The sequence below is a fragment of the Haemorhous mexicanus genome, chromosome 27 (genome assembly GCF_027477595.1).
Source record: "Haemorhous mexicanus isolate bHaeMex1 chromosome 27, bHaeMex1.pri, whole genome shotgun sequence".
NCBI classification, from domain to species: Eukaryota; Metazoa; Chordata; class Aves; order Passeriformes; family Fringillidae; genus Haemorhous; species Haemorhous mexicanus.
In genome coordinates, this window is record NC_082367.1 from 3,889,855 (window position 1) to 3,911,918 (window position 22,064).

At 57.9% G+C, this 22,064-nt stretch overlaps 1 protein-coding gene across 1 annotated transcript; it reads left to right on the forward strand.

The window, feature by feature from the left end:
• Positions 1–9,261: 9,261 nt before the first annotated feature.
• C27H1orf216 (chromosome 27 C1orf216 homolog) lies at positions 9,262–12,897 on the forward strand. Its single transcript, XM_059868511.1, has 2 exons — positions 9,262–9,336; positions 10,538–12,897. Exon 2 carries the CDS (start codon positions 10,554–10,556, stop codon positions 11,370–11,372), a length of 819 nt encoding a protein of 272 aa, XP_059724494.1. The 5' UTR covers positions 9,262–9,336; positions 10,538–10,553; the 3' UTR covers positions 11,373–12,897.
• Positions 12,898–22,064: the final 9,167 nt, after the last annotated feature.

Consider the following 22,064-nt stretch of genomic DNA (forward strand, 5'->3'; position numbering starts at 1 on the left):
TCACCAAAGAACTGTTTAGGCAGTCAATAGCGGGGCAGCGGCGGCGGGGGCTCGGCGGCGTGTCCCTCACCTCTCCCGCTGAGCCCCCCGGAGCAGGACTTTTGTGGGATTACGTCCCCCCTCGCCAGCTGCCGGGGCCGCCGCTCTTTGTCTCTTTGCGGAGCCGGGACAGCCCCGGCTCCCGCAGCAGCATCCCGCACCCCGCACCCCGCACCCCTCATCCCGCATCCCGCATCCCGCACCCCGCATCCCGCACCCCGCATCCCGCATCCCGCACCCCGCACCCCGCATCCCGCATCCCGCATCCCGCATCCCGCACCCCGCACCCCGCGTCCCGCACCCCGCATCCCGCATCCCGCATCCCGCACCCCGCATCCCGCACCCCGCATCCCGCACCCCGCACCCCGCATCCTGCATCCCGCATCCCGCATCCCGCACCCCGCATCGCGCACCCCGCACCCCGCACCCCGCATCCCGCACCCCGCATCCCGCATCCCGCACCCCGCACCCCGCATCCCGCACCCCGCACCCCGCACCCCGCATCCCGCATCCCGCACCCCGCACCCCGCACCCCGCATCCCGCACCCCGCACCCCGCATCCCGCATCCCGCACCCCGCACCCCGCACCCCGCATCCCGCATCCCGCACCCCGCATCCCGCACCCCGCACCCCGCATCCCACCCCGCACCCCGCACCCCGCACCCCGCATCCCGCACCCCGCATCCCGCATCCCGCATCCCGCACCCCGCACCCCGCATCCCGCACCCCGCATCCCGCCCCCCGCACCCCGCACCCCGCACCCCGCATCCCGCACCCCGCACCCCGCATCCCGCATCCCGCACCCCGCACCCCGCACCCCGCATCCCGCACCCCGCACCCCGCATCCCACCCCGCACCCCGCACCCCGCATCCCGCACCCCGCACCCCGCATCCCACCCCGCACCCCGCACCCCGCATCCCGCATCCCGCATCCCGCACCCCGCACCCCGCACCCCGCATCCCGCACCCCGCACCCCGCATCCCGCACCCCGCATCCCGCATCCCGCACCCCGCATCCCGCACCCCGCATCCCGCACCCCGCACCCCGCACCCCGCATCCCGCATCCCGCACCCCGCACCCCGCATCCCGGTGGCCGCGGTGCCTCGGGCGGGGACAGCGCCCCCGGTCCCGCCCGGCACCGCAGGGCTGGCCAGGACCCGAGGGATGGTGGCTCCTGGGAGCTGAGTGCTGGCTGGGCTGGTGGCCGTGAAAGCACCTTGGGGAGCTCATCCCGTCATCGCTGGAAGAGTTGGGTTGGATATCAGGAGAAGGTTCTTCCCCCCGAGGGTGCTGGCACTGCCCAGGCTCCCCAGGGAATGGGCACGGCCCCGAGGCCGCAAGAGCTGCAGGAGGGTTTGGACAACACCCCCAGGCACAGGGTGGGATTGTTGGGGTGTCCTGTTCATGACCAGGAGCTGGACTCAATGATCCCTGAGGATCCTTTCCAACTCAAGATATTCCATGATTCTGTTCTGTGATTAACCAGCCCCAGGAGCCTCCCTGGTACCCCATGAGTGAAGTGTGAGCTAAAATTTTATCACTTTAACAAGATTAATTGAGCACAGCCAAGAACGGCAAAAGCAAAATTAATTCACCGAGAGCAAGGCAAGGGCTTCCCTTTCCACCAGGAGCAATTTCCATGTAATCAATTAGATGATGTTCCAAGTGATATCCCTGTCAGGGAGTGTGCCTGCTCTCCCCACACGAGAGCAAATATTCATAGCAGCAGCACCTGAAGAGTAAATATGGGAGAATCCCCCTAAATTCCCCTAGAAAGCCCTGTGAGGTGTGCCCAGGAGGGATTGGCACTGAGACAGTCAGTGGGAATGAGAGGCTGCATCCCAGCAGGAACTCAGACAGGGATGGAGGTGGGGATGAGGTTAGGAAGGAGGATGGAGATGGAGATGGAGATGGAGATGGAGATGGAGATGGAGATGGAGATGGAGATGGAGATGGAGATGAGAAGAGGATGGGAGTGGGGATGAGGCTGAGGATGGGGATGAGTCTGCCAGACGCATGCCAGCAGAGCTCCCTGTTGAGGAGCAATTCCAAACCATGCTGGTCCCATCACAAACCACAGGGCACAGGTGGGCACAGCCCATGGGACATGGCCACCGGCCCCTGGGTGCTGCAGTGGTGGTGGAGCAGCTCACTTGGTGGGGACTCCCTTCCCCTGATGTGTTTGTCCTGTTTGCTCCTGAAAAACAGAAACGAGGATGTTTTCACAGTTCTCAGTTACACACTTCAGCTTTTCCTGGTGCCCTGTGTGAGGCTTTGTGACACAAGAAGTTTGGAATTCTTTCACTGCACTCTCCTGCCCAATGGGGATTGGAATTGCAAGGCTGAACACACTGGTTAAGTAAAGGAGGTGACTTTGCCAGTGGGCAAACCCCCCAGGGATGGGGTTCCTGGATGACATTCCCTGGACAGGAGCTGGCAGAAAGGCGCCCTGCGTGCCCCTGTGCCATGCCCTGCACTGGCAGCACCATATTTCCAGCATTGCTCTGGTCCTGGCCCTGCCTTGCTGAGCCATTCACATCATCCCAGGGTTTTGTTTTCCCTCTGGTTTGGCTCCTGCCTGGATTTTTCAAAGGCTCTGGAGCAGCGAGCGCCCTTCCTCCCCCGGCCGGCGCACATTGTTCGAATTAGTGCCTAAATGAAAGGATATTGTTGGTTCCTGTTGGGAGATAATAACCTCAGTAGCGGAGGGAATTTCACCCATGCAGAGAGAATTTGCTGGGCTGCTCCCCTCGCCGGGGTTTGTCTCGCTGGGACGATGGCTGATGGGAACGGCTCCGCCAGGAAGCGGGGGTTTATCTTGGCATGCTGCTCTAATTGCTGAAAACTCTGCTTTCTGACCTCAAAAATGTGCCACTGCTCCCCATCTGGCACAGGGGCACCTGTGGCACAGCTCAGCAGGGATCAGGGCTGATAGCAGCGGTTGCCAGCCATGAGCCCCGTGGAAAAGTGCTCCTGTTCCCAAATTCTTATGGGATTTTGGTTTTCCCTCTTCCTTCCCATCCGTCTGCCTTCTCCCATGGCTTAAGGAGATATGAACCCCTTGCCATTCCATGGAAGTGGAAGAAAGAGAAAGGAAAATGTGTCCAGACAATGGAAATCCCAGTATTTCCATTTTTACTAAAGCACAGAGGATTTCAAGCATATGGGAAACATCCTCATCAGCCCAAAATGCACCTTCTGCTCCAGTTTTCTGTTGTGGGGGTGCCAAGTGGCTCCTGCTGCCTCAGTCACCACCATCCCCAGGATGCTGTGGCAGGTGCTGGTGGTGTGGAGGACACAGGGACACAGGGACAAGCACAGTGGCACCTGGATGATGCCAGGGCAGGAGGGGATGGGCTGTGGGACCCCTCCACAGTCCCTGCACCCTGTGTTGGCCAGGTGGACACCAGTGCTGAGCCCACATCCAGCCATCCCACCTGGCTTCAACCTGGACAGTCATTTCATTTTACACCTCAAATTTTAATTTTTTTTTTAGCCAGTTGTGCTCTGATTGAATTTTTAACAGATGTTTTGACTTGTTATAGGTGAAGGAAAAATAACTCCAAGTGTTTCTTGAGTAGATCTTGTTCAAAGTTCTCTAGTGGAGCTGTTTCCACACCAGAAAATCCTGACTATGTGCAATCAAACATTTAATTTCCATGGACACAATATCAGAGGATTCCTTCAGGTTAGAATCTGTTACAGTTATTAATCAAAGCGGCGCAGCTGAAATGAAACCTTTTATTGAATGTTGTGACAAAGGGATAAATTAAAGCATTTCTGGAATGTATCAGATTTGGGTCCAAGGCTGAAATTTCAAAATCCTGACGTTTTTTCTGCGTTATGAAGTCCAAATGTGGAGCCTTTCTGTGTCAGAGCAAGCGTGCAGCACTCGGGGGGTGCTGGGGCTGTCACCGTTCCATCGGCAGGGAGGGAGGGGACGGTCCCGGGGCTGCAGCACATGTCACACGTCCCCTTCCCCGTCAGTGACACCAGCCCTTCCAGGGACACTCTGCTGAGGATGCCCTGGAATGTTCGGAACAGCCAAGGGATGGTGGTCAAATAAAAAATACATATTTCAATGTACACGGAGATTTTCACCCCCGAATGCTTGCGGAGGTACAAATCCCTCCACTGGGGAGCTCTGCCTGCAGCCCCACGGGGTTGGGGCCGTGGCTGGAGCAGATTTGCAGACCCCAAGGTGGGGACCCGCCCGCGGCTCTGGGAGGTGACGCCGAGGGGCAAAGCCACCCAGAGGCACCGGCTGTGGCGTGCCTCCCCCTTCCTTTCCATTTCCCAAACAATTTCCTAATCAGCCCTTTCTGTCTGGAGTTTATTAGTGATTCACAGGCCGAGAGGAAATGGTGATTTTTTGGGTCCTGGTCGGATGGAAGGGGTGGAGTCGGCAGCAATATTCCCTTTTTGTGGCTCAGCAGCGGATAAACCGCAGAGGAAACGTCAGCGGGAGCCAGCCCCGCTTCCCTGGCAGAGCCCGGCTCCCCTGGCCAGGAGAAATCCAGTTTTGGGGGAGTTTTAGGAAAGCAAAGAGTAAGGAGGCTTCTTCCTCAGAATGGGTGCTTTGGCAAGGGGGTCTCTGCCCCTGCTGGGTGACAGAGCTGCCTGTCCCAACATCCCCATCACTGTGAGAGGGTCACACCTCTGCTGACTCCCAAACCCCACAGCCCTTTCCTCCTCTTCCTCCTCCTCCTCCTCCTCCCAGTGCCACCCAAAGGCTGATTCTTGGGGCTGGGAGCTGCTGCAGTGAGCAGGCTCTGACCTCAGTGGGATTCTCAGCTCCTCTGAAACCCAGTCTGGCTGCAGATCCCTGGCATTTTTCACCAGATCCACTGCATTTGCCCCTGCTTTGGATTATGACTGAAAAGGAATTACAGGCAGACATCAGGCAGCAGGACTGGGCAGGGGCTGTGGACAAGGGAATGGGGTCGTCTGGATCCAGCCCTCTCTGCCCCTTCCCCAAGTGGGGTTTTCCCCAGAAAATCCTGTGGGAAATGCAGCCCATGGGATTCTGTGTGTAAAGCAGCAGAGGGCTGGGGCTGAGGATGGAGCAAGGCCAGGGATGGGGCTGGGCTGGCAGTGATGCTTCCTCCCTCCAGACTGGCAGCTTTTCTGGCCCCTCTCATACAGCCTGGGGTTGCTTTTCTTTTCCTCAGCCTAAAAAAATGACCAGGGTCTATGAAAATAAGAGTGTTGTTTTTAAATTTTGTGAGGCCAAGAGGACAAACCTGTTAATAGCATCCTCCTCCTCCTCTTCTTCCTCTCTCCATCTGCAGGGCCTGCTCCCAACACGAGGTTTTCCAGCCCCAACTCTGCAGTCATGGGGCAGTGTGGTGGTCCCAGTGGCTCCTGTTCCAGCTGGCAACGTTGGACCTCAATCCTCACAGTCCCCAGTCCTTGTGAAGCCCCTCACAGCCAGGGATATCCAAGGCCACATTGCCCAGAGATGTCACCCGTGGCTTTGACCCAATGCTCAGCCCCAGTTTCAGCTGGCTGTGGGGAGAGCTGCTTCCCCAGCCCCCCTCAGTCCCCTCCCCTTGTATTTACTGAATGTGTTTACAATTACAGGGGATGCCAGGGAACGCAGAGCGCCGTGGCCAGCGAGTCAGCGTCGGGGCACTGCGGGCTGGAGGTCAGCACACTGTTTACTTTAATTTCTCTGAGAGCTTTTTGGGAGATTTCCCTCCTCCATTATTAAACTCAGATGAGCCGCTGGGGAGGTTAGGTCGCATGTGGTTCAGGGCACTTTTTTCTTTTGTAATTTTTTTTCATATTTGCAATGTTTCGCCCTTAACTCTTTCAGGACAAGCTGCCCATCTCAGCACTGGGATACCAAGATGAGCCCATGAGCAGGATGGTGGCTCCTGGGTGAGCTGTGACCTGGGCTGGTGCTGAAGATGCCATCATGACCCCATCTGAGCATCACTGGGAGGTTTAGTTGGATATCAGGAAGGAGTTCTGTCCCCCGAAGGTGCTGGAGCACTGAACAGGCTTCCCAGGGAATGGTCACAGCCCCAAGGCTGCCAGAGCTCCAGGAGGGTTTGAACAATGCTCTCAGGGACAGGGTGGGATCCTCAGGGTGTTGCTGTGCAGAGGGCATGGGGGCTGCAGGCAGAACCTGAGGGGCAGCAGCACCAACACTTACCTGCTCCTGCAGCCCCAGCTCCCAGCAAGGCCGTGCATGCCCAGCTCATTTTGCACTGGGTGGCTCCAAACTCTGCTGCCTCCTTCCCAGCAGAGGGGTCAGGGCTGCCTCCTTCCCAGCAGAGGGGTCAGGGCTGCCTCCTTCCCAGCAGAGGGGTCAGGACTGGCCACGTCCCCCACACGGGGCTGATGTCATGTGGGCACAGGGCCAAGTGCCAGGGCTCCTTCTGGGACCAATTTAGGTCAAAGCCCGTGGCACACTGCAGTGGTCAGCAGGGCACACAGCAGATGAGAAGCAGACAGCAGGAAGAGCACAGGGAGTGGGAGCTGGGCCCTGGGATTGAAGGATGATTCCCACCATGGCCAGTGCCAGGCTGCCATCTCTGGCATGTCCCTGTGATGGCAGCAGGTCTCTGCTGGTGCAAGGTCACAGAGGCTTCCCCAGCCAGGACAGGGAAGGACACAGCATCTGGGACCCAGGGAATGGCCCTGGTGGAGTAATTGGTGCCAGTGCCTTCTGCAGAAGCTCCAGTGGGTCACCCCAGCACCCTTCTGCCTTCCAAGCCCAGGATCCCCAGCTCCAAAACCCAAGCACATCAAGTCCTGTGCTCAGCCTTCTTAAATTATTTTTAATTTCCTGGAGGGAGAGCTTTTAATTTATTTCTGGAACAAAGTGGGGGAAGGGGAGGGGAAGATGACTCTGAAGTCCATCCCTCTCCACTTCCAAACATTCCCTTTCCCACTGTCCCTGAAAGGACCAGACCACCCCTCCCTGAGTCACCATGCCCCCTCCATCCTGTGCCCCAAGCTGGGGTTCCCTGCTCTGGGGTTCCCCACAGTGTCCCCACAGGCAGGCCCTTGCAGAGAGGGACAGCTGGGCCTGAGGGGACACTGGCTTGCAGAGGAAGGGAACTGTTTCCACAGGAAGCAGCAAATCCTGCTGGTCTCCATCAGACACAGACAATCCCAGGAGCTGGGCTGAATCCCTGAGCTGCACCAGTACAAAATCCCAGTGAGAACAGACCCCTAAAATCACTGCTTCTGGATCCCTCTGTGGACCCAGAACTTCCCTGGCTCCCACCATGGTTGGCACTTGGGGGAGGAACCCCAAACCCCCCAAACCAGTGGAGCCAGAGCCAGGGCAACAGGTTTGGAGCAGGCTCCAGCACACTGGCACCTGCTGGCCTGTGGGGATTCCTGGGGTGGGGACAAGCAGAGCTGAGAGAGGAGAAAACCCTGTTCTGCCCTGGAGCCAAACTCCAATGGCACTCATGGTTTTCTGTGCTGCTCAAATCTAAACCAGAGATGGAAAAGGCCTGTTTGGGATGTGCCTCTTGGTAAACTGGGGGAGAAGGTTCCTGAATGGATCAAAATTCCCTCTGTGCTCTCAGTGATGAAAATTTCACTCAGTTTGAGTTCAGGCCATGAAGGGAGTGAAGACCAGAGCAGCACAAAGCAAAGGCTTGGCTGATGGCAAAGGCTGAGCTGGGTCCATTGTGTGCCCAAACTCCTCTTTCTGTCCTGCCCATTCTGAGGTACCTGAGTCAGCTCCTGCCTTTCCTGTGTGACAGGAAGGGTTTGTTCCTTTAATGCCAGGCTTCCCCTGGAGCTGCAGCCCAGTGTCCCAGTTACAGCTCTTGGTCCTGCCCCTCTGACTGCTCCTCCATGGAGTTGTCAAAGCCTTTGGAGCAGCCAGCAGCAGGAGAGGCTGTCAAGGGGCCTGTCAGGCAGATGAGAAATTAAACCAACTTGTTTATCACTCACATATTCCACTGCTCCAAACCCTCACCATGTCATGGAGGAACATCTGCTCTCTACATCCCACTTCCAGCAATTCAGAGCTTTCAAAAGGATCTCTGTCCATCCTGAAAGCACCTCCATCCCTCTTCCTCCCCCGGGGGCAGGTGAGAGGTGCCGAGCCCAGCCTGGGTTTGGGCTGTGGAGGGTGCTCTGCTCGTGCCGTGTCTATCCCAGAGCTCGCCCAGGATGCCAGGGAAGGCCACACCGAGTGATCCGGCAGGAGATGGGACCATCCCCGCCCGGGGCAGCTCTGTGGGTGACTGGGCAGTTTGGGGCTGCCCCCACCGCAGCTCCCAGCCCCACAAAGCCTCTTTATCCCCCGAGACATTGCCGGTGCTTCATGTGACCCCCGCGCCGGGCGGGGGCCCGTGGGAACCGTTTGATGTTCCTGAGCCTTTTCCTTTCCCGGCGCGGACACCCCGGCTGCGGGCGAGGGGAATAAAGAACCCACTGAGCGCTCAGCTCCGTCCCCATCCCCACGGGGACCTGCTGAGCCTCACGGGACCCACGGGCCGGTGGGAAGGAGCCAGAGTGTCCCAATCCAGCCACCCCGCCCGTGTCGGGGAGCTCCCACCAGCACCCACCCAGCGCTGGGCTGTGCCTGCCGGGGGGTCCAGCTCCTTCTCCCTGACACGGGTGGGAGTTTTCCCCTTTCCCGTGGAGGACAACGGCAGGAGTTTCTCGAGGGATGCCGTGGGTGAACACGGACCCATAGGGATACATACAGTCACGGCAGCCAGGGGCGGGTGACAGCGGGCAGGATCGGGCGGCCCCGAGAGCCCGGTCACCCCCCCCGAGCATCCTCGTTCTCCCCGAACATCCCACTCCCCCCGAGCATCCCTGTTTCCCCCCAGCATCCCGATCCCCTCCAGCATCCCTGTTTCCCTCCAGCATCCCTGTTTCCCCCCCAGCATCCCTGTCCCCCCCAGCATCCCTGTCCCCCCCAGCATCCCTGTCCCCTCCAGCATCCCTGTCCCCCCCCCAGCATCCCTGTCTCCCCCAGCATCCCTGTCCCCCCCAGCATCCCTGTTTCCCCCCAGCATCCCTGTCCCCCCCCAGCATCCCTGTCCCCCCCAGCATCCCTGTCCCCCCCCAGCATCCCTGTTTCCCCCCAGCATCCCTGTCCCCCCCCCAGCATCCCTGTCCCCCCCCCAGCATCCCTGTCCCCCCCCAGCATCCCTGTCCCCCGGGCAGCCCCGCCGGCGCTGTCGGAAGTGCGGCCGTGACACCTCCCCACGCGGGGCCGCTTCCGCTCCCGCTCCCACCCGCGGCGGCGGCGGCGCACGGAGCCCGGACCGGGGCTGGGACCGGGGCCGGAGCAGGGCTGGACCGGGGCGGTGAGTGCTCGGGGCCGGGCGGTGGGAGCGGAGCGGCGGCTCCCGGGGGGGAGGGCTCCGGGGGGCTCTGCGGGGGCTCTGCGGGGGCAGCGGGACCCCCCAGCGGGGCTGGGATCCCGGAGGCTCCGGGGGGCTCCGCGGGGGCTCTGCAGGGCAGGGATGCTCCCCGGCTCGCCCCTCCCCCGGCAGCGCAGCCCGGCCCCGCTCCTGTGGGGGGCAGCTCCCGTGGGGTGCAGCTCCTATGGGGTGCAGCGGTTTTATGGGAGTGTCACCCAGCCCCGGACCGAGCAGATGTCACTGCGGGGGCTGCGGGGCGGGGGTCCCGGGGTTCCAGGCCTCTGGCAGCAGCCTGAGCTGGGCACGGGCTCCTGCACCCTCCTGGTGCCCCGCTGCTGGCCGGGGTCAGACCGGGACACCCCGATGGGTTCCTTCCTGCGATTGCTGTGAGGATTCCTTGTAGGAGAGGGCTTGGAGAGCGCCTCTCGCTGCCGGTGACCCGGCAAGGAACGCTGGGATAACCTTCCCTTTTCTGGGCCAGTCTGTTCCCAGTCCTGCAGAGAAGGAAGGTCAGTGGTGTCACCAGTTTGGGCACAGGCTGAGGCCAGCCCCCCACCCTGATGCAGAGCTGGTGACAGAGGTTGTGCAGAGGAGCCCAGGCAGTCTCAGCTGCTGAAAGACATTTATTGCTGTCAGGAAAGCATCTCCTTCCAAGCACACCTTTACCAGCATGAAATTAATTGCATCAGCCACAGCACAAATGCTGCCAGCAGCACGTGCAGCTGTGTGCCTGTGCCCCGTGATGCCCTTTGGCATCACCCAGGGGATGCTGCAGGAACATGGGCTGGGACTGGAGCTCTCAGGGAAGGGAGATGGAATGGGAGGTGGCTCCTTGAGCTTCTCCATCAGGTGGGAAGATGCCCTTGGATGGGTGGCACACCTGCCTATGGCAAGGGGTGAGAACTAAATGAGCTTTAACATCTCTTCCAACCCAATCCATTCCATGGTTCCATGATGTTGCATGAGGCCATGCTGAGAGCAGCAGTCAAACACCCTGGGACACTTGACCCCATGGTAGGTCCAGTGCCTTTAAAGAGGTAAATAGAGCAATAAGCGTGTTTTTCCCCACTGTAGCTGCCCTGAGCTCTGGTTGTGCCAGCCCAGGTGCCCACAGGTGTGTCACGGCTCCGTGTCTCTCTTGCAGGCAGGACACCGGCGACATGTTTGCTGTCTGCCCAGCAAATGCCCCATTCCGGCAGGGCCGGGGGGGCCCAGCGCTGGGCACGGCCCTCCCAGGGGCGGGACATGGGCCGGACTCCAACTCCAACTTCGTGGGAGAGGTGTGTGACAGCAACGAGAACTGGAGCCAGCCAGCGCCGGGGTCCCCGCCGGAGGAGGGCTCCAGCCGGAGCGAAAACACCGCAAATCCGTCTGATAATCTGCTGTTATTAATGCAGAGACAGATGGTCCAGGGCCGGCTTAGGGACACCGCCCCGGGCCTGGGTGACACGCACCCCGAGCAGGGGGAGCGCAGCCCCCCCGAGGGAGCCGAGGTCAGCGGGGCAGGGGGACACAGCGCTGCCCAGGAGGCGGCCGGGGGATGTGCGAAGCCCCCGAGCTCCCCCGCAGAGGACAACGGCTACACCAGCAGCTCCCTCAGCATCGACAGCCCCGACAGCACCTGCAGCACCACCTGGGACCCTCCTGCCTCTGCCCCCCGAGCCGAGAGCCCCCCTGAGGCAGGGCCAGCTGAGCCTGAGCTGGGGACCCTCTTCCCGGCGCTGGCAGAGGCCGTGCAGCACCTCCAGGACAAGGAGCGCTTCAAGGAGCAGGAGAAGGAGAAGCACCACATCCAGCTGGTGATGTACCGGCGCCTGGCCCTGCTGCGCTGGATCCACGGCCTGCAGCAGAGAGTTGTGGACCAGCAGAACCGGTTGCAGGAGAGTTTCGACACCATCCTGGATAATCGCAAGGAGCTCATCCGCTGCATGCAGCAGGGCCCAGCCTGCGTGGCTGCTGCAGCTGCCCCTGGCCCCTGAGGTGCCACCAGCGCAGCCCGGCCCAGCCCTCACCCTCCAGATGCTGTGGTTGGCTGGTGGCATCTCCATCCTGTGCCAAGCTCTCACCGGGGCCCTGGGTGCCCACCCTGCCCTTCCCTTCTCTCTCCAACACAGCCACGAGTCCCTGAAGAGTTCATCTCCATCATCCTCTGCACTGGAATTTGTTTTGTCCTGCACCCAGGTCTGGGGTGGTACTGGGCTGGGTTGACCTCAGGACCTTGGGGTTTGCTGAGCCTGGGGTGACCAGGCTCATCTTTAAACCTAATCTAGTTCATTGCTGAGCCTGGCTTAGCCACACCAGTGCTGGGATGGCCGTGCTGGAGCTGCAGGGCAGTGAGGGCCCCAGGGCAGTGAAGCTTCTAAACCTCCCTGGGCAAAGCACTTCCAGCACGTGCTGCATCCCCACATCCCACCTGCACCAGTGCATCCCTGCAGCCACAGCCCAGCCCCTGGTAAACATTGCTTGGTGGTGAGAGTGAGGTGTCCTGGGCTGTAAAAGAGAAAAAAAATCATTCTGAGAAGTGACCTCAGAATGCTGGAAAGTAAATTTAAGTCAAATGATCCAACACAATATATGTTTTTAATGTCAGTATTAGTGAAAAGTTAATTTAGGTCTATGTGTGTGTGCACGTCTGTCTGCTGTGGGCAATGCTCTCGCTCATTGCATGATCCCAAAGCTGCTCATGGACTTGTGGTGTTGGTGTTTATATTAATTTATCATTTGGGAGCAAAAAGAATTTTTTTTTTTTTTGAATCTGCATTTTATCTAGCGAGAGCTGTACACAGAACCCAAAGAACAACTGTCTTACCTAGAGATGGAAAAGGAGCTGCTGTATGTGTTTGCTGTGCTTTGCTGTGCATCCATTGGACACACATTCCATTGCAGTGCTGATGTGGAGGAGCAGCAGTGGGCAGTGAGGGCTCAGCCAGAGGGATCTGCACTCCCCATCCTGCCCTGGTTGCCAAGCAAAGCTGGGCACTGATTCCATTTCTCATCTGCAAAGGAGAGTGATGAGGGATTCCAGAGATTCCTCCCAGCCAAACTGCTGCCTGCCATCGGAGGAGCCACTTCACCAGGACCCCAGGGAGCAGCAGAACCTGGCAGCCTGGTCAGATCCTGGCACCCACCACCCACCAGATGCTCCTGGACTGTGGATAAACTGTGGCCAAGCCCACCAGTGTCCCACGGGCCAGGGGCAGCCCCAGCCTCCTCCTGCCCCACATGGAGCCCAGTCTGTGCTCCCCCTGGGGCTGCTGCCAGTGGGTGAAATGAGGAGATCCACAAAAATCCTCCTCCAAAAAGGACATTTTGGTGGCAAGGGGTGCACTCAGCTCAAAGCAACCTGTGCCAGCACTGGAAGATTCTGGCAGCTTCCTGCAAGGCTCATGCTGCCCTCACCTCCCTTCTGCTCGCTCGTGTCCAGCTCCTGCTGCCTCTGTTGTATCCCAGACCTGTGATTGTGGGCATGTTGCACACCTTAATAAAAGCCTTGGAGCTAAAGGAGCCGAGCCCCAGCTGGATTTGTTCCTTCCTTTCCCTTCCCAAGGCTGCAGGGCTGGGAGCAGCCCCCCCGTGCTCACTGTAGGGGCTGGGGCGTGTGCAGGTGGAGCTTGGGTGAATGGCAGGTGGAGGGCACAGGTGTTGGCACCTTCCTCCCATCCTTGCACCCCTGGGCATGCTGCCCTGCTGGGCCAGCACTGGCAATTCATCCAGGCTCAATTTTTGCAGGTTTTTTTTAAGCCCCGGTGTGTGTTGCTCCTCCCCTCTGTGCCGTGGGGCAGCTGGGGTGCGGTCTGAGTGCAGGATTCACCTTCTGCCCCAGGAGAGCGCGGGCTGGAACCGGGGGGACCGGATTCCCGCATTCCTGGCACCCTGCCCTGCGGCCCTGCTCGTGGGGAGGGCTGGGGGCAGCTCCGGGTGATGGGGGTGGCAGATAACAACACCTGAGTGTTGACCCAAAGGTGACTTTGCCTCAGGCTTCACAGAGATTAACTAGAGATGAAAAACCGAGGCTGTAGCAGCCCTTTGAACCCTCTCTCACCTTTCCCCCCACCCCTTCCTGCTTCTCCTTTCCAGCCTCTGAGTCTGTGGGAATCCAGGGATGCCATTCAGGGATCCATGTACTGACACACCAAGGCATGAAGGGCAGAGTGGCCACATTTTTCCATCCTCATCCATGCCGGGAGGTTTGTCCAAGCCCTCGGGGGTTCCACAGGATGGGGGGGTGCTCCTCTCTGAGCCCGTTTCTCACCTCATCCACTTTCCATGGAGCCCATGCTCCCTCAGGTTTGGGGGAACACGAGCCCTCCCAGCCCTGCAGCAAGACTGAGATTCTCTGTTTGTCTTGGTCAAATGCTTTACACAAATAATTATTTCTAAGGTAAATATTGTGAAAATCCAGATTATTTGCTCAAGAAATGAAAGAATAACTGCAGGAGCACATCAAAGAGGTGGATCTGCTCTGGCAACAAGAGGCTTCCTCCCTGGTTATTGGGAGCTTGATGCTCCTGCCCCAGGACCTGGCTGGAGATGGCCAGAACTGATTTGCAAAATCAACTTCAGACAGAGCTTTTCCACCCCCAGCTCCCGTGCCCCAAATGAGATTTGGGAATTAATTAAAAACCTGACCAGTTGCGGGGGGAGAAAATAATAAAGACACAAAACGCTGCAGGGTTGAGCCCAGGCCAGCTTGGAAGGGGCAGGGTCCCACCCCCACCCCCAGGACAATCTGACCCTGCAGGGGCAGGGTCCCACCCCCAGGACAATCTGACCCTGCAGGGGCAGGGTCCCACCCCCAAGGACAATCTGACCCTGTGCTCAGCCCCTTGTGGGTGCAGTTCAGGTGGGATGGGTGCCACAGGCAGGATCTGACCCAGGACTCCATGCCAGGCATTTCCCCATCCTCAGGAATTGCCAAACCTCCATAAAGGGGCTGAATTCTCACCTCACAGAGGGATTAACTTGGGTCTCAGGGCAGGAGCCCCAAACACCCCCAGGTGGGTGGGAATGGCAGCAGCAGGATCTGGATCCAGCCACTGGTCTGATCTGCAGCCACGCTGGGGCTCCCCCCAGCACGGGGGGATCTGAGCTATGGACCCCACAGCATCCAAGTCTGAATTCCCATGCCTGACCCACGGCCCCTCTGGTTTTAAGGCCTCCTCTGAAAGTTTATTATTACTATTATATCAAATCCCTGTGACGCTGGGCCAGTTTTACTGCACAAAGCAGGGTTTGGCAAATGCTGCCTTGCTTTGAAAGTTAAAATAATGGCATTAAACCAAAATCAAGTATTTATAAAGCTTTAGAGGGAAATATTTTACCTTGTAATTGGAATCCACTCTAACCCTTTCCAGTATTTTGTGGGTTTTAAAAAAAGTCTTTAAAAATAAAATTGAATGATGTGATAACTGATGCAATGAAAGTACAAAAGAAAATTAATCATCCCAGGCCATTATCCAGAGATCCAGACTGGGACACACTTAAAGCATCCCAGGATCCCTTGTTTATTGTGTCTCGAAGACTTCCAGATCCCACATGTTTGGTTGGCAGTGGGAAAAGGGCTTTCCTTGCTCTCAGCTGGGAAGGTGAGCACAGCCAGAGCTGCTCTCCTCACCCCAAATGTCACATTCAGGCAGCACCCAGTGTGCTGAGGGGTCCCACCCCACTGGACACCCCGTGTCCCACTGTCACCATCCTTCCCAGGCTGCTCCCTGGGGCACGGAGGAGTGAGGCTGCCTGGAGAGATGAGCTCAGCCCTTATAGAATCCATATGTGCCACCGTGTGGGAGCACCTGCCACTGCCTGGGAGGTCCAGGAGGGTGGTGGGGAGCAGGGGGGCTCTGTCCTGCTGCTCCAGTCTCTCCACAGAGAGATCCTCTTTTCTCCTGCAGCCCTGGCTAAGTGGCACTGACCAGTGGGAACTGGAGGCAAATCCTGGGAGTTCAAGTGTGGCCCTGAGCCTTGGTGCATCCCTCCTGTTCCAGCAGCACCCACTGGGACAGAACCACCATTCACAGGATTTTTCAGGCTATTCTCACTCCCTGGTGTTTTACATTTCATTTTAGCTGCCTCACACTGGTAGAATAAATACAGAAGAAATACAGACACCTCCTGCTTTTAAACAGAGCAGAGCAGCACCTGTGCCAAGAGCTTGGGGTGGAAAAGGGAGGCAGGGTTTGGAATACCAGGATCTTCCCCTCATCTTGCACTGCTGGGGTGTCAGGACATATTGCAAACCCTGATGCCCTTCCAGGGTATTTTTAAGATCTTGGAATGTGTTAAAATCTGGGCATCATCCCAGCCTGATCACTGCAGCTGGAAACATGAACCTGGAGCACCACAGGCAGAGCTGGACCATGCTGGGATGTGAGCAGCACAGCCCGGCTCAGTGGGAGCATCCTCCTCACCCTGGAATGGTGTGAGCAGCACAGCCCAGCTCAGTGTGGGCATCCTCCTCACCTTGGATGGGTCGTTTTGCCAGGAGCCGGTGTCTGCTCGTCCTTTGCAGCGGCGTTGGGATGGGCGGGACCCCGAGCTCTGCCGCGCTATCTGATGGAAACGCAGTTTGAGCCTCCCTTCTTTAATGATTCCCTTTGAAATGTTGTTGCTTCCGCACATCCCCCTTCGGGGTAGAATATTAAGCAAGAGCAACTCGGCTGGAAATTCAGATTGTTTTTGTGTCTGTTTTCATTTACATTTTAATGACAGAGGAATTGTAGCAATTGAAGCAATCGGGCTGTTTGCAGCAGGGCCAGGGAAAGGGGCAAAAAAATCACCTGCCACCACCTCACCTTTGCCCTCTGTAAACAGCACCAGGAGCTAGGAATCACCAACTTTGGGCATGAAGAGGCTCTTTTTCCCTCTCTCCTGCCCAGGCAGGTGGGATTTAAGTCAGAAATGGGCTCTTGGACCCCTTGCAGGGGCTTTGCCCAGGTGCAGCATTGAGACACAGGTGCACTGGGTGTTTGGTGCTGGGGAAAGGGATGTGGTATGAAGGAGTGAGGACATGGGTGCTGTCCATTTGGGATGGTTGGGTGCTGAGGCCAAGGGTGCTGGTGCTGCTCCAGGAGCTCACTGCACCTGCAGGAGGAGGGGAAAAGGGCTCCCAGGCATTATCCTCTGCTTTGGGCAGAGGTGGGGCAGGATTTCCCCTGTGAGAGCAGAGCCCTGTCCCAGGAGCCAGCACCTCAGTGCCTCACCAGCAGCCCGTGGCTCTTCAGATGAGGTATGGGGATCCAGGCCTCCCTGAGAAAACAGCTGGGAGTAAAGATCACTGGAAGAGAGGCAATAAACTCTCGGTTATTCTTCCGCCAGGGAGGCCAATCGAGCTGCAAAGAGTGCCCCAAGGCCAGCTGTACATCATTATTTCCTCACACGGGTCCTGGGTGATGTAGTGGCTGTCTGGCTGCAGGGAATGCCTTCCTGGTTTTCAGCTTCAGCACTGGAATATCTGGAGCCCTGGAAGCACTGGGTTGAATCCCAAAAGCCCCAGTGCTGTGTTTTATTCCTTCAAGATGATAATAATCTGAGTGCCACACACACAGGGCCTGTCCATGAGTGCTTGATTGAAGGCTAAAAACAAAGGTTCTTCCTGCACAGCCAACAAACCCCTGTGCAGGCCCAGGGGCTCACTGGGGGGGGGCTGCTGGCTCCTCCTGGCCACGATGGGGGGACACCATTCCCCACAGGCTGCTGCACTTTGGGGTGGGGCTGGGGGCTGCCAAAGACAGGCTCCAGCTCTGTAACATAGGGGGGACTGCAGTGTCACCACTGCCAACCTCTGCAGACAGGAGCTCCTGGGGTGCAGGCTGGGCCCAGGTTGCAGCCTCTGGGATGGCCAGACTGGTCTCCAAGCTCTCTGTGGACCACTAGAAGTGGACAAAAGCTCAGGCTGGTGTGGCTGAGTGAGGCTTCCAGCTTGTCTGTGCTTAGACTTAAACTGAAGTGCCTGGCTCGGCTGCCTTCACAGACTCTATCTATGTTTTCCATCTTGGAATCTCCATTTTCCTCTGTCCTGGCTTATTTTCTCTGCTCTGGACAGGCCTGGAGGGAGAAGGCAGCTTCCAGCTCCCAGTCACAGATGGAGGCTGCATTTCACACCAACAACAAAGTGAAATAACAAAGAAATACATCTGGGTTTTTAAAGTCCATTTAGGGCTTGGCTCATTTTGTTTTCTGTTCCCAAAGCCTCCCCCAAGTCTCCAGCTCTGCCCTGCAAGTGGCACCATCTGTATTTTCACTTTTGAGTGCTGCCAGAGGGAGGAGTGGCACCGTGGCACCGGCTGTGCCAGGACTCGAGTGCTGGATCCAATCCCCACCCCGACCCTTTCCTCTCCTGAGTTGTGGCACCCTTGGTTTCTCAAGCCATCCAAAACCTTCCCAGGCTGAGGAGCTTCAAGCTGACTTTCTGTCTCCTTTGTTTGCTCCAGGAGGGCAAGGAGGAGGATGCAGAGCCAGCACTGGGGCACACACACCCCAGCAAACCCAACGAAACCCGAGAGAAATGGAAACTTTTTAAAAATTCATGACAACCAAGGAATACAAAGCCGAATTAGGAGAGCCAGTAGTGCTGGGCTGAATCTGTTTGGTGTTGATACTGTGCAGAATTAAGTCAGACTGGTCTTTCTTGTGGCCAGAGGGTAGGAAAAGGGCTCCCAGTGGAGAGGACCCAGGCCGGCGCTGGCGGTGCTGAGCGGGGATTGATAACCCGGCGCAGGGGGCCGCGGCTCCGGCGGATGCTGCTCCAGGCCCAAAAGCTGCATTTATCCCAGCGATAGCAGCCGAGCCAGAGCTGCAGGCCTTGGGGGCAAAAAAGGCTTAAAAACCCATCCTTCATTCATCAGGCAGCTGAGACAGAGAGGGGGAGGAGGGGGAGACAAAAATGATGGAGAACGAATTAAGAATTGGAGGAGATGTGGAGGGGGAGCTGCTGTGCCCCGGACAAGGGGCTCAGCCCTGCCCAGACCCTTGCCCACAAAGCCAGGAGTGGGCAGGAACCTGGGTGGGGGTGCCCAGGAGGGTATCAGGGCATGAATCCCACCTGAGGTGTCACTTCCTAATCCCCAAAAAATACCCCTCTCCAATCCTGGAGGCGCCCATTGCAGATGCTGGTGGGTGGGAGGCAGCAATGGGTGCTGAGGTCTGGGGTCCCCTTTCCAGCATCCCCCCTGGTGCCCTGGCAGTTCTGGGTGGCCACTGGGAATTTTGCAGAGAAGAGAAGAGCAGGAGAAGGTTCATCAGTCACTTCTCAAGAGCAAAAAACACAACGTGACAGCGAGGGGCTGCGAGGGGCTGCAGAGATCCCTGCATTGAGGGAAACCCACCATGCACACAGAATGTGCCCGAGAGTGTGGGCAGGGACCTGCCAGAGCAGGGGTCAGTGTGGGCAGGCAGAGAGGGAACAGGGCGCTGGAGATGCCCATGGCTGCGATATGCACCCCAAAAACTTCCACCTGCTGTGGGAGATTTCTGCTCTGCCCCCAGCTCCTTGGGACATGCAGGCAGCTCACCATGGAAAACTTTCCAAAGGACTTGGTTTGGTTGCACGCTGGAAGAAAACCAAGTTTTAAAACCTTGAACAGTTGATGAACCAGTTCATGTTTCCCAGCCAGCCCCAGTTCAGCACTCATCGACTGCAGGGCCAGGAGGAACCATGACACAAATCAAATTTGACATTTTACCCAGCCTGGGCCAGGGAAACTCACCCAGAACCTTCTCCACCAGCCCCACAGCTCCTGACAGCAGCGTGGCGGCTGGGAGAGCATCTGTCAGCTTTGTGGCAACAAAGGAGGCCATGGGCACAGCAATTAAATCCCCACACCCTCACTGTGGGGACACCCAGGGCAGGTCTGAGAGCAGATGTCAAATCCCCCTCTCCACTCACCTTTATGGACACCTAAAGCACATTTGGGAACGTGCCCTCTCTGAGTGCTGGGAATGACCCCATGGGGGTCACCTGATGGCCACACTGGTCACCCAGGCCAGAAGCAGAAGTGCCACCACCCAACATCTCCTTGCTGAGGAAGAAGTCTCCTGCCATGTTACTCAGTGGGGTCCAAAGCGCCAGGATTGCACTGTGGAAATAATTCAAATTAGGCATGCGTGTAATTACCGATATTTTATCCAAACAGGAGGAGCTGGAACATCCCTGGGTATCTGGGGAATCATCTCACGAGATGCAAAGCAGGAAACGATGTGGTGGATGGGGGACAGGCTGATGTGAACCCTGCCCAGGGCTGCCTGGTGGGACAAGGGGACAATAAATGTCCTGAGGGCATGCCACCAGTGTGGGGATCCCAGCCAAGCTCCTCTGCCACCCCTTCCATGATATAGCATGGTGGGACAACCATAAAGACAGCAGATATTCATCTCCAAGCATCCTAAATGCTTGGAATGGCAAGCTATAAATCCTTGGAATGGCAAGCTCTTGTCCCATCCTGCTCGTTTGCCAGCTCTTTCCAAGCCCTGTCAGAGGAGGCTGCATCCTTGCTGGTGCTGCCAGAGCCTGCACCTTCCTCGTGGTGGAGGATGAGGCTGTGGCAGCTCCCAGATGTGGGACCTGGCAGATGGAGAAATTGTGTCCAGTGATCTCTAGCGACTGGGAGCCACCAGGAGAGGTGTGGATTGAAACCATCCAAGGTCCTCCAGGCCAGCCCTGCTCTGGTTCAGCTCTGAGCAAGTTTTCCTTGCCCTGGGCTGAGTTTTTTTTTTTTTTTTTTGCTTGGAACAAGCCCGGTGCGCCAAGTTTTGCATTATTTTCTGCCTCCAGCTCCAGACTTTCCAGAAACTCAACCTCTAGACTTGTGCCAGATGCCTGCTGCAGGCTCCTGGTGCTGCCAAAACTGCCCTGGAGGCTGCTCGGGAGTCGCCAGCTCAAAGGCCAGGCACGAGCCTTACCCGGGCTCAGGGGACAAGGCGGGGATGGAGCCCGGGGCAAGGGCTCATCCCGGTGCTGCTGGGAGTGTGTCAGAGCAGGTTCCTGCAGTAAAGGTGAAATTTGCAGGGAGCTCCTCTGAAATGAAAGCAGCCTCTGGAGCAGCCTTTCCTCAGGAATTACCCTGCTGATTAATCTCTCCCGAAGTCACTGGTGATAAATGAAGCGATTAAGGGACTGACCTGCCTGTGGGGTTGGGGTTTTGTGGGGGTGGGAAGGGAGGGCTGTTTCCCCCCCCACTACCACAATTTGGGCTCTTTACAGACCTGACACCTCCTAAATCTGTATCACCAGAGCAGTCCTGGGTGGCTCTTGCAGTGGGGACTGTGCTGGGAGATGGCCACTGATGACCACCCAGGCTCCTGTTCCCTGTTCAGTCCTGTTCCCTGTTCCAGTCCCCTGTTCAGAGGGGACTATGGAAACTGGGGAGAGGGTGTGGAGGCCAGAGGGACCTCGTGCAGCCGGGGGCCGGGGCAGAGGGCCGGGGGTGCTGCTGCTCTCAGCTGCGTTTGGTGGTCCCCGCGTGTACCAGGGGCTAATACGTGTGAAAAGCAGATTTATTTTTGCCTACGTTTCATATTCTTCACGCTCCACGGCGGGAGACAAAGGATCAGCTCTTCAATAGAGTCCTAAGAATAAACCTTAAACCTCATCAAATCCAATCCGGCAATAAAAATTGCCCGAACAAAAGGCCAGGGACGGAGGGTGGTAGCGGGGCCGTTTCCCCACGATAACAAGTTTTCACAAGACTGTTTATCCGCACAATTTGGAACGACACTTAAAATCTCTAATCCCAATAGGCATGAAAGTGCTTGTCCCGAGCAAGCAGGTGGATTGTCCCGGAGCGGCCGCGTTGCCAATGCTGCTCGGTGGCCGCGGCGGTGCCCGTGGGGGTCACGGGGAATGTGCTGAGACGGGGCAGCTGCAGCCTGAATGCCTCTCTTCAACCTCAAAGCCTCGGCCCCTCTCCCCCGCACCCCTCTCCATCCCACCCCCTATTCAAGGCGGTTTTAAAAGGCAGCAAAATGGTTACAAGGTTTAAGGCAGAGGCGAGCAAAATGCTGCACAAAGGGAGGACAAAGGCGTGCGGCGGCCGGTCCCTAATCCAGCATTGCCCATGGCAATGCAGCCCGGAGCGGGGCTGCGCGGATTAAACCCACTGCCAGCGCCGGGGTTTAGCGGCAGGGCTGGGGGGTGCCCTGGGCTGTCCCCCCTTCCCGGCCCACCAGAGCCCTCCGGGGCATCCGTCCCTCCAGGGGCTGGCGCAGGAGGTGGGGTGGAGGCAGCGAGGCAGAGCGGTCACCCTGTCTCTCATCCCAGGGAGCAGCGCCAGGGCTGGGGTTGGTCCTGTGGAGGAGGTGGGATGTTGGGACCTGATTTATGTCGGGCTCAGCAGAGATGCTGAGGGTGGAGCAAGAGCCTCCGTGTCCCCAGTGGCATCTCCAGCCCAAAGAAACCCTTTATTCCTCCTGTCCTTAGACAAAATTCCAGAAAGTCTTCATAGGAAATGGCAGCTCCTAAGTTGCCCAGCCTGAGGCCTTCCAAGGCTGTGCCATGAGTCACTGGATCAGCTGCTTTTTCCTAATGGCTGCTGCCTCAAAGCTCCCAGCTCAGGTCCGAGCCAGGAGCAGGTGCCCACATTCCCAATATAAAGCTCTGTACAGGAGGAATCTCCCTTCTGGGGCAGGCATGGGGTGAGCCACAAGCCCCCATATAAAACCAGCAGTCTTACAACCAC

Excerpts from the sequence above, each read along its gene's own strand:
- C27H1orf216 (XM_059868511.1), top strand. The coding sequence starts at position 10,554 with ATGTTTGCTGTCTGCCCAGCAAATGCCCCATTCCGGCAGGGCCGGGGG.